We start from the raw sequence: 11,976 nt of genomic DNA on the forward strand, positions 1-11,976 counted from the left end.
TTAAGTGGCAGAAGATGACCTGCCTTCTGCTGGGCATGACCACACATGCTTCTGTACTTGAAATGCACAGTCAAACCCCATCATTTTTAATCTGTTGCTTCTTCTTAATGTTTGTTTCTTTTAAAACCTATAGCTGTCATTTAAAGACAGCACATGGATGTATCATGATGGAATTGAACTGTGCTGACTGAACTCAGTAACACACAGTGCTGCTTTGATTGTCTTGCAGGATTCTTCACGTTTTGTAATAAGCATGTAAGACACCTTAAGAACATATGAGCCCAACTGGCAAGAAATAGCAGTAGTTCTTGCTAGTTTAAGGGGTTTGTCCCTTCTTTGTGATCATGTTACAAAAACGGTTTATATTCCTAGAGATACTGTGTAACTGTGCAGCTCTGAAATGCAGCCAAAACCTGCAAATAACATGGAAAACTAGTAAAGTTGAGGTTTCTAAACACAGGTAAAATGTATTGTCAGAGCTTGAGTTAAAATATCTTGAACCAGTGCTGGTTTTAGACTGACTCAAAAAGTCTGGTGACTGTTTGTGACTCTTTCCTTCAACTCTTAGGGGAACTTTACATTTATACTTTTATTGGGACACTGGTGATCACATCTGAAGTGAAACCCTAAGACCTGTCCTAGTGAGAGCTTGCTCAGTACGTCTGGTTAAGCGTGGCACTTAAAGTAACAGCTCTGTGTCTTGATTCTTGAGTTGCTAGATCGTATTGTAGTAGAGGGGTAACTCTTGCAGAACAATTACTAATAAGTAACTTCCTGTATATGTGTTTCCTGTCATAGTCACGTGAATTAGAAATCTCAGTTTATTGGCGCGACTGGAGATCTTTGTGTGCAGTGAAGTTTCTGAGGTTGGAAGATTTCCTCGATAACCAACGGCATGGCATGTGTCTCTATCTTGAACCCCAGGGCACTCTGTTTGCAGAGGTAAGAATGTCTCTTTGAAGCACTTGAGCGTACTTGCAAGTATTACATTGCAGAATAGTTTTAAGAATTTTTTTTAAATATTTTTAAGAATGCATTTTTTTCTGAAACTTGAATTATAACACACGTTATTTGAACTGCAGGTTACGTTTTTTAATCCAGTTATTGAAAGAAGACCAAAACTCCAGAGGCAGAAGAAAATTTTTTCAAAACAGCAAGGTGATTGTTGAACATAAACTTGTAAAGCTTAAAAGTTGTATAGATCTGTGATAAGTTGTTTCTTTTTAATAGAGACCCAGTATTTGTCTGTGAGTAAAGCTGTTGATAATGAATAAATTGGCATTGTATTTAAAAATATTTTAGTTTAGAATTCCTTATTATACATTAGTGTTTAACAGTGAATAATTAGGAGTAGCAAAGGAAAATATGACCAATTCAGTTTGTTCTTTATAAAGTGATAAATATGATTTTTTTTTTTAATGATACCTTTTGGTAATAAGTAAGGAAATTGCTTGCACTCTATTTTCTTTCTTCGTAATATCCACAGGCAAAACATTTCTCAGAGCTCCTCAGATGAATATTAATATTGCCACTTGGGGAAGGCTGGTAAGAAGAGCTATTCCTACAGTAAATCACTCTGGCACCTTCAGCCCTCAAGCACCAGTGCCGGCTACCGGGCCAGTGGTTGATGCGCACATTCCTGAACTAACGCTGCCAGCCAGGTAGGTGATAGCTGCAATTTTTAAGTACTTCTAAGAGCAGGAGTAACAGTGAGATGCTTATACCTTAAAGCATGTAATGTATGTCAAACCTGTTTATTCTGCAAGACTGCAGAACCTTCAGTGTCTTAATTTCAGACATCCAGTGTGTAGACAGATCCACAAACACAACATTTGTTTTAGGAGAAATCTACATAGTGTGCAGTTTTAGATTTGTTTTCGTGCTATGAAAACCGTCCCTGCTATACGCTAAAGAGGTGTTTATTTTCTTGCCAGTGAGTCTCCTGTAGCCAAATTGGACTTTGAGCTTGAGCCAGAGCCTCCACCTGCTCCGCCTCGTGCATCTTCCCTTGGGGAAATATCTGAATCTTCCTCTGAGATAAAGGCTTCTGATGTGCCATCTCAGGCAAGTAACTTTAAGAATTTGGGGCTATACAGTTTAACAAGGTTGCAATATTGGTACCTTTGTGGTGGATTTCTTCCCTTGTATTTCAGCATGTGCTCCATTAACTTCCACATACAGACTTGTCTCAACAGAATTCTCTGACTATTCTTTGTGGCATAGCGTTTCCATGGTTGGTGTGTTTAACTCTTTGTGTCATTGGTTCCACCACAGAAAAAACAAAAGCTCAAACTCATTAGAGCATTTTGGGAAAAATGGTTTTATTAGCAAAAAGCAATAGATTTCATCAGTCTGTTAAAAGCTTGCTTATCTCTGTCATCTTAAAGCATACCATTTTAACTTACTTAGATAATTCTCGTGTTAGAATTTCAGATGTATTTAGTGACATTTGTTTTTGTTTGCCTTTGCAATCGGTTATGAATTTTCAGGCTTCCTTTTCTTCACAGGATGAAGTAACAACTTTTGATTTTGAAAATGGCAGAAATAGTATTGTCCCAAACCAGCCTGAAATAATCTGTGAGCCTGATGTTCCCCGTTCAGACATAAAATACACGAACACCCGAGAGCCTGAAGATAGAAGGTAAAAATGCAGCATGTTTGCTGTTGTTTTGAATAATAATTCTTAAAGCTAACAAATGAGATTTTGTTACTGTTTTTTTATTTACATAGATTGCAACAACGATTTCAATTCAGTCTGAAGGATTTCAGATGTTGCGCTGTACTGGGCAGAGGACATTTTGGAAAGGTAAATGTCAAAAGGTTATATCAAATGTCAAGTTTATATCAAAAACTAGATATCACTCTTAAATGAATCATTTATCTTCTGGTTTAGGTGCTGCTGGCAGAGTACAAAAATACAAATGAGATGTTTGCCATTAAAGCCTTAAAGAAAGGAGATATTGTTGCTCGTGATGAAGTAGACAGGTCAGTTTGTAAAATGTTACATAATGACTCCGTAAACTCTGTTTTTCTCTCTGTCCGCAACACAGCTGCAATCTCTACCAAACAGTAGTGAAATTCAGTGAAAGATCAAGACAGGCTGTCACCTCCCGGCTCTGTGGCTGCTGCAGCCGTGCAAGGAGACAGCAGCGGAGCCCAGGAACACAAATTTATTTTAGTGCTGCTCTTACCATGCCTATATTAGAGCTCTGATTTAAGCAGATTCCATTTTTAATTTCTTTTGCAATTATTTATTCTGATTACTTGTTCTGTAGGCTTCGATCACATTTCAGGAGGACAGTGACTTTTCTTTACTGACAAAAAACATGGTGTTTCTCAGTCTCTAACATACCATCACACTTTGTTCATTGTATTTTCCCTGAAGTCCTGTGTATTCTTCACTGTTTCTGGTTTTTTTAATCCTTTTGCTCCAAAACTCAGGTTTTTCTTTGCTTGGATGTAAAGTGGCAGTTACAAAACTGTTTAATTTTGGTGCAAGAAGGTAATTTTACAACTATTTGTGACTACATTCATTTGACTTGCAAAAAGATAACTGTATTAAGAATAAGCTATGAATTAACCAATTGGTTTAATGAGAAACAATCTGGAATTGCTATAGATAGCTGTCTGTAAGATTGTTGCTATTTTTCATCTTTAGATATCATATACAATTAAATAAAAATGGTTTGAAGTTAATGGCGTAGTATCGATGCAGACTTAATGCAGCTCTGAGTATTTAGAAGGAAAATTGGCAGGGTGCAGTATCCATGGCATGCTACTAGGTTTCCCTTTTGCTTTGTGGAATCTAAATGCAACTTCATGGAAATCCTGACATCAGCTTAATGTGTGTGCAAGTACTAAAATCTCCCTCTTGAAACAAAAAAATTTCTTATCCTGAGGAATAGAGCAAAAAACTGTAAGGTATAAATTGCTAATAGTTTCTGAGTTGAAAAATCATGGCTCAGAATTCAGCTTTAACTTTTAATTTATTTTTCTGTTTGCAGCTTGATGTGCGAAAAGCGAATATTTGAAACTGTGAATAGTGTGAGACACCCCTTCTTGGTGAATCTTTTTGCTTGTTTCCAAACCAAAGATCACGTTTGCTTTGTAATGGAATACGCTGCTGGTGGAGATCTGATGATGCACATTCATACTGATGTCTTCTCTGAACCAAGAGCAGTGTGAGTACCCATCCCTTCTGTGGCATTAAGCAGAGGACATTTCATGCAGTGGATAAGCACTAAGATCTTTACCACGCTCTGCACCCTTCACATCCTGTCACTTCAGTAAATAACCATTTTCATTTTTGAAAGGGTCAGAGATTCTAAGTGATTTTGTTTAGAAGCAGACATATGCAGGTTTACCGTGTCTGAATCTACACTGAATTTTAAAGTTATATACAAACACTTAATGCTTATAATACTTTTTAAAAAAATTACAGAAAAAGTTAAGTGAAAAGTTAAAATAGCAGATAAGGCTGAAAAAGAAAAGAATAAGCCAAATGAGAAATCCGTGGCAGGAGACACTGCAGAAAATTCATTCTTCAGGCTGGGCGACCGTACTTCAGCTTGAAAGCTCGAAGCTTAAGTATTTTTGCCATCTGGCTTTAAAACTCTGACCATGTATAAAAACTAATCTGTACCGGAAAAAAAAAAAGGTAATCTTCAGAAAAAACTTGGTAATCTTCAGAGGATGGCTAATAAAAAAGATCAATAATAATAGACTTCACATTCTGAAAAGCAAGACTAAAATCCATTGAAATTTTAACTTTTTCAACAGATTCTATGCTGCATGTGTGGTTCTTGGACTTCAGTATTTGCATGAACACAAAATAGTTTATAGGTAAGTGGTCACTGACCCATTTCCAACAAGTGAACTTCAGCTATTCTGAATAGTACTGAAGAAATATCAGTGATTCAATTTTATTCTCAAATGTTCATTTAGAGATTTGAAGTTGGATAACTTATTGCTGGACACGGAAGGCTTTGTGAAAATAGCTGACTTTGGTCTTTGCAAAGAAGGTAATGGCCCTTCAATTTTCTTTCCAGGGGAATTTCATAGTCTGTCTTACTCTTGGCTGTTCCTTGAGGCTTTTGGACTGTGAAATGTGTACAGTGTGTGCTTACCTGGTATCACTTGAAGGAAAAATTACATCTCTGATTGTACAACTGTGGAGATAGGAGTTTCTAAGTTCCTTAGGAAGGATATGACAGGAACATCTGAGCACAGCCCTATATTTTATTTTTTTTCCAGCTGTGAGTGTCATCTAGTCTGGTTTTTACTTCATCATATCTCTGCTTATTAATAAGTCATACTGCTGCATTTTACAAGTTAGCAGAAAAAGCATTAGGTATTCTTCCTCATTCTAAACATGTTAACATTGTACAATGAAATCAAGTACCATTATAATCTATACCTCATTCTTATTTTTTTTATAAATTTATATCTATGTTTTTCACTCTGACATAGTCACAACTTTACCTATATGGAAATGCCATGTAAAGTATACTATAGCTAAAAGATAAATTTATCCCAAAAGGGAACCCTAGGTGCTAGAAAGTTACTTTCAAGCATCCCACTGCTGGCAAGTAGCTTTCAAATAAGACATAAAAGAGAGGTAGCACCAGAAAGTGCAGTGTCTTTCTCAAACTCCATTGGGGGCAAGAACTGGAAAGGTCCATTTCCTTCTCCAATCTGTATCTTTTCTTTTTACACGCCCTAAGAGGAATTTATTAAATTCAGCAGGTGCTCAAATGTTACTGTTGTCCGTAAAATCCTTGGGCAAGTCCTGTGAATTTAGCTACAAACAAGTTCCATAAACAACATAAGGAGACGAGGACAAAGAAAGCTCTTTGGTTTACTGACTGCTACAATCACTGGTTTTCCTTAAGCTTGTAGCGTCACAGTCCTTGTGGTGCTGCTGTCCCAAACTGCGCCCCTCCTGCAAAGATTCAGGGCTCATTTTGCTCCAAGTTGTTTCACTATGCTCCATGTGTTACTTTACTATATGTAGTTTTGGCACTACAGAAGCATTTGTAGCAGGCCTGTTTGACTAACTTCATGTGCCACACTTTCTTGTACTAGCTAGTAGAAATGTAGCATAACGTTGATTGTATTTTTCCAAGCAGAGATAAGTGAGTGATAAAGGTGTAACTGGAAGCTTAATTTGGCTCATTGCATGTAGTTAAGGGACAGTAAGAACTTGTACCTAAGATTACATGGAACGAGGTCGTGGGAGGGAAGAACGGGCATATGTTTTGCCTCATTGGCCTGAGCCTTCAGGACATGCCCCGGAACTACAGTGTCAGCCGAAGCCGCTCTAGAGAGAGGTTTTACTTGCTGGCGGGATAGGTTATAGAGTGGGAGAAATACTCCTCGCTATTCATTGACTGTAACTTTTCAGGAATGGGATTTGGAGACAGAACAAGCACATTCTGTGGCACACCGGAATTTCTTGCTCCAGAGGTGCTGACAGAAACTTCCTATACACGAGCTGTAGACTGGTGGGGTCTTGGTGTACTTATCTACGAGATGCTAGTGGGTGAGGTAAGTTCTAGTAAGATACAATGGAGGTTACAAAACTCAAGATACCAGCCTGTCAACATGTGATAAGCCTTGCCACAGTTGTATCAGTGTTTGCATATGCAGTATGTATACACATACCTGGTTTTACAGTGAGCATCTCAAAGCGTTTCATCAAGAAGTATTACATGCCGAACAGCTACTTGCCTCATACTAGCTGCTGTAATACTGCAGAATTTGAAGAGTCGTGTCATGAGCTTGAATTATCCCCAACTGTGGGAGTGAATGAGTTGTAGCTGGTCTAAGACTTCACACCTAGATTTTTGTTTTCTATTTAATTATACGATTATGCCTTAAATCAGATTACAGTAAAGGCACATTAAATGTTGGTGTGTCTAAGCAAGAACATAGCACATCTTGTTTTGGGAAGCTCAATTTCCAGCACACATCTGCTATTGTCAAATTGGGATGCGTACAGTTGTAGCAGTCTTCTGCTTTCAAATGCTTTGGGGGAGAGAGTGAAACACCTTAACTCCAGAAGCTTGAATGGATGTGAACTTTAATGCACAGGACTGGGGAGCTGTGAAAGGTTATGCCAGATGCAAGGCTGTTTACCATTTGAATTACGCATGCACTAAAATAGAATGCCCCCAGTTCCTGTAAATTGAGCTGGTGTAAATAAATTCCTGTTGAACATTTACCACTGCATATAGTGCTTTACCTTCAGGGCCATTTTGTTATAGTATGTCCCAAGTAGCACAGTGGTGGCCTACAAGCTCAAAAACAGAGAAGAACAATAGATTTGCTCATCATTTGGTTGGGGTTTTTTTTCAAAAATATACAATCATTCAACTTTTTTTCCCTTCAGGTGAAAAAGGACAGAAAACTTGTAGGGCGTTGCCTACATCTGTCAGGCCAAACCCTTGAGCTGTAACATGCTAGAGACACTACAAAAACAAATTAGTCTTGACCATGTTATTCGTCAATGGCGGCTGCCCCAAAGAAGAGCTGATACAGACGTTCCACCTTACCTGTATATCTTGTGTCAGACTTCAAAGAAAATCCCAGTTTTAGGAGCTTCTACTTGTAAAAACATATTTTAAAGCATAGTCCTTCAGTAAGAATGAAGGGATAATATCACTTGCCTTACTTTTCGTTCTTCCTTATGGAAAACTCCCCTCTCTGTGTCTGGTAAAAGGAGGAGTTCATTTCAGGATGTCTAATTTCAAACTGTCAGCTGAAGATACGTTGTTTTCAACTGCAAGTGATTTTTAAGCCTGTTTAATAGTACTTTTTTTTTTTTATTACTTTCATTGTAGTCTCCCTTTCCTGGAGATGATGAAGAAGAGGTGTTTGACAGTATTGTAAATGATGAAGTAAGATATCCACGATTTCTGTCTACAGAAGCCATCTCTATAATGAGACGGGTAAGAACATAATAAAATTAATTACTACTAATAATAATATTACAATATTCCCTGCTTCTCCTGTTTCCTCTCCAACATTAAGGAAATTAATTATTTTTGTGAGGAACAAAATACTTTAGGAACATATGCCTGGTATTTTATTTTTCTACAATTAAGTTTCAAACTTGCTTCACTTACGCTGTTCCATGCTGCCTACCCATCACCTTAAACAAAAATTGTCAGTGCCAGTCCACTTTATTCAGGAGCAAGTTTAAGTGGAAAACACTAGCAGCATTATTTTCTCCCTAAGTTTCCTAGTTGTATCTAATTAGAGAGGTTCAGCTCTTTTCCTAGCAGAACATTGCTGCGTTGACCTGTTTGGCAGATTAACATTGTCACATGAATATTTTAATTCAAAGGCTTCTAAATATTTTTGGTTTCATTCCAACTGGGGCAGGGAACACCATACACATGGCATCCACAGTCCCATTCTTGGTAAAGAACAGCCAGTTCTGTTCATGACTGTTATTAGTGCTGTTCCTTAGTGTAATGCCTCTACTTACCTGAAGAAGATGCTTGAAGCCAAGTTAGAAGCTTAGCACAGGTGATAAAGGCATCCACCGAAGGTGACACAAAGCCTTTGGAAGCAGCCTCTCTGTTTAAATGTGTGACACTGACAGCCTAGCACCTAGGTTAGCAATGTGCTGCAGCACCTAAGTTACAGCGTGTCACCCTAACTACTGTGACATAAGTACTGAAAGAATAGCCTAAATGCTCTGTAGCTTAAGGTGATTGCTTACGCCCAGGGAGACAGTGTGTGTCTAGAGAAGGGAGACAGTGTGTGTCTAGAGAAGGGAGACAGTGTGTGTCTAGAGAAGGGAGACAGTGTGTGTCTAGAGAAGGCACTGCCCAGAGAGGCTATTTTTACTGTGAAAATTAGCATGCCAATACCCACAGTGGACTGCTACACTGCATGCAGATTGTGTGTACTGTGCGCTTGCCACTTAGTAGTAGCCCTGTGTGCCCTGTTTCCAACTACAAAGTTCTTACATAATATAGTAAACATTTTTTTTATAGCTGCATCATGAATACATCGACATCCCTCCCCTCCACTGCTGGGCACTCTGCCTGGAGCAGGGCTCTGCTCACAGCACCACAGCTCACAAGCACGAGCATCCAGCAACCAGAAAAACCCTTTAACTTGCCTGGCTATGTGCAGCAGCATTCAGCCTTCTCTTGGTAAATCAAGGTCCGGGCACAGGAGGCAGGAAAGTAGTCTCTCTTCTGAGGCAAGCAAGAAGTACTAACTTGCATAAATTCCGTATCCTCTCCAGGAAAAAACCACGCTTCCCTGTGCTGCTGTGCTGAATGGCAGCCCCACAACTCACCTCAGGCACCAAGACTTGGTACCACAGATCTGCGGCGAGGCAGATTAGTCTACTCTCTCTGTTCAGAGACAGCTGCTGGTGCAACTGTGCTAACAGGTTCAGGCAGCTCTAGGAGAGCATGGCTGTTGCTAGCTCTGTACATCTGAAGTTTTGTCTTTCCCTTTATGAGGACCAAGAATTTTCTGTAGGTCAGGCAGTATGCATTTCACTGGCCGCTGGCTCTTGCACAGTAGCACACATCCTCCCTAGTTCCTCCCCCTACTCCTGAATTTTTGCACTGAAATCTTGCGTGTGTTGTCAGCTGTTGCGAAGAAATCCAGAGCGGCGTCTTGGAGCTGGAGAGAAAGACGCCGAGGATGTGAAAAAGCATCACTTCTTCAGGGTGAGTACAAACTACTCACATTATATCTTAGGACAAGAAGGAGCAGTAGACAGGAAGCTAAACCTCAGTCGGTTTGTTTTACAGCTAATAGATTGGAACGCTTTACTGGCCAAGAAAGTGAAGCCTCCTTTTGTACCCACCATTAGAGGACGAGAAGATGTTAGCAATTTTGATGACGAATTTACCTCTGAAGCACCTATCCTCACTCCACCTCGGGAACCAAGGCTACTTTCAGAAGAAGAGCAGGAAATGTTCAGAGATTTTGATTACATTGCTGATTGGTGTTAACTTCCAGACACTGTGAACCCCCAGCTGACTGGCTCACAAGAACGCCTCTCTCAGAATACCGACCCCTCAATTGCTCTCTGTGCCACCCGTAGCTTCTGGTTTTTTAAATCACATGAAGATCCTTTTAAGTACTGTTTTATCGCTCTTGTGAAGAGTGGCCTCTTTGTATATTGTTTTTTATCTGAGCACTGGAAAGCAGGTCTATGCGCTGAGCTGGTGAACTCAGGCTGTATTAAGCTTCCCACACATGGGCACACGTGGATTTGTACTGTTTCTCTCACTCTTCTACAGCAGATACCACGGCTTTATAAAGTATCTGCCTTAAGTGAGAAAAGCAGACTTGGAGCTAGGTAATCAGTTCTCTCTCCTCAGCCACACTGAAATAGAAGTTTGGGATACTGATGACACTCACCCAGAACATGGTTCTAGCTGGAGAAGGCAACTCATTTCAGTTACAAACTATCCTGTCACTCTGTAAAACTACACGTTTCTATGTACACCTTCATCTTGTGTTCTTAAAATAATGGTATTGAGCACAGGTATGCCTTGTTTTGTAAATTTTCTACGGTATTTATTAGGAAAAATGTTAAACGCCTTGCCTTTGTGATAACAACAGCGTAAGTGCTTCCATTACAAAGAAAAATCCGGAAAGTTTACCAAAGCCACTTGCCAAATCAGTTTTGCCTTCAGGCTTTTTAAGCGCGGCTTAAAGTCCTGGTTGATCCGAAGAATGTAACAAGGACATTGCTCAGTCTAACAACAAAGAGCAAAGCAGGTGCATTCCCCAAGCCACTTCTGTACTCAAACTCATGCCTTTCCCCACTCCTCGAGTGGACAGATTAAGTTAACCAGCCTGTATCTAACCACCTAGGTCATCCTGTATCTGCTGTACAATATCATATCACTTTCAGAAAACATAAGGATTTTCAATGTATACATGCTGTGAACATGTATATTTGGAAGTTGTAATGTATTCTTATATCCAGGCAAGTAATTTAATTATACCACTTCATTAGTTTTGCACAGTGGCCAAGTGAACAACATAGAATCCAAGTGAAAAAAATACTTGTATACATGCAGGCCACTGAGCTCCACAATTTGGATTGGAAGTTACTGAGGGTAAAAGCAATATGTTGTAACAGAATGTATAAATATTTTTGATACAAAACAGTGTATATTTTATAAACCCCTTAACACTAAAAGCTGTACCTCAAAAGTTGAAAAATAACTTAGACCAGACACTGTGCATACTTGTAAACCAAGACCTCTTTTTGGCATCTGGTGTTCTGTGAGCAAACATTAATTCTCGGAAAATAAATTTTCCGCATGGTCCTTAGCCTTAGGAGCACTTGGAGTTGATGGCGTGTGTAACCTCATGGGTTCATCCTGGCCAGGACTTTGCTGTTCAGGGGTTAAGACAGTGAGAATCAGCACTCCAGGAAATTCAAACCGTGCAATTCTATTCATTTTAAGAAATGCAAACCACCTGGGTGTGCAACACTAAGGTGGTTGTTAAAAATCATGATGCTGGACAGACCTGCAGGGACAGGCAGGGGAGCAGCTTAGGGAGGAGGGAAAAAAATAAAATAAAAAAGCTTAATAGGGCTAAATCAGGCATCTCCCCTCCTACCCCAGGAAAAAGGGTGGGTCTTTACCAGCCCTACAAATCCTGTTTGGCAGTGAGTCAACTTTTCAGCATTACTTCTTTCCAGATTCTAATTAATAAGAAACAAAGTGTGTTCCTGTATCTAGCTGAAACCAATACTTTTGAGGTACAGTCAGCTCACCGTTTTTGGTTCCCAAATATATATATGAGCATCTTAACAAGGTGCTTAACACTTATGAAAGTATCCTCAAAAAATACCTTTTTGTAACTACATCTTGTACAGAAATCTTTTTTTAATCTAAGTAAATCACTGAAAAAAAAATGAAAAAAATTAGAGGGCAGGGTATGTTCACGCAGTTAAGCTGAAAGAAAGCACTAATTTTA

General features: G+C 39.2%; 1 protein-coding gene across 1 annotated transcript in view; it reads left to right on the forward strand.

Annotated features, from left to right (window-relative positions):
* The window catches only part of PKN2 (protein kinase N2), a 29,704-nt gene extending 19,296 nt beyond the window's left edge, over positions 1 to 10,408 (forward strand). The window contains exons 8-21 of the mRNA XM_009876327.1: positions 799 to 942; positions 1,083 to 1,158; positions 1,487 to 1,661; positions 1,935 to 2,064; positions 2,508 to 2,641; positions 2,731 to 2,806; positions 2,894 to 2,985; positions 4,005 to 4,181; positions 4,780 to 4,842; positions 4,945 to 5,021; positions 6,404 to 6,546; positions 7,842 to 7,949; positions 9,618 to 9,698; positions 9,783 to 10,408. Of these exons, the coding sequence (XP_009874629.1) occupies positions 799 to 942; positions 1,083 to 1,158; positions 1,487 to 1,661; positions 1,935 to 2,064; positions 2,508 to 2,641; positions 2,731 to 2,806; positions 2,894 to 2,985; positions 4,005 to 4,181; positions 4,780 to 4,842; positions 4,945 to 5,021; positions 6,404 to 6,546; positions 7,842 to 7,949; positions 9,618 to 9,698; positions 9,783 to 9,986 (1,680 nt within the window). The 3' untranslated portion in view covers positions 9,987 to 10,408. The remainder of the gene's footprint in view (positions 1 to 798; positions 943 to 1,082; positions 1,159 to 1,486; positions 1,662 to 1,934; positions 2,065 to 2,507; positions 2,642 to 2,730; positions 2,807 to 2,893; positions 2,986 to 4,004; positions 4,182 to 4,779; positions 4,843 to 4,944; positions 5,022 to 6,403; positions 6,547 to 7,841; positions 7,950 to 9,617; positions 9,699 to 9,782) is intronic.
* The last annotated feature ends 1,568 nt before the right edge of the window (positions 10,409 to 11,976 follow it).

Source organism: Apaloderma vittatum, unplaced genomic scaffold (genome assembly GCF_000703405.1).
Source record: "Apaloderma vittatum isolate BGI_N311 unplaced genomic scaffold, ASM70340v1 scaffold32060, whole genome shotgun sequence".
Lineage (NCBI taxonomy): Eukaryota > Metazoa > Chordata > Aves > Trogoniformes > Trogonidae > Apaloderma > Apaloderma vittatum.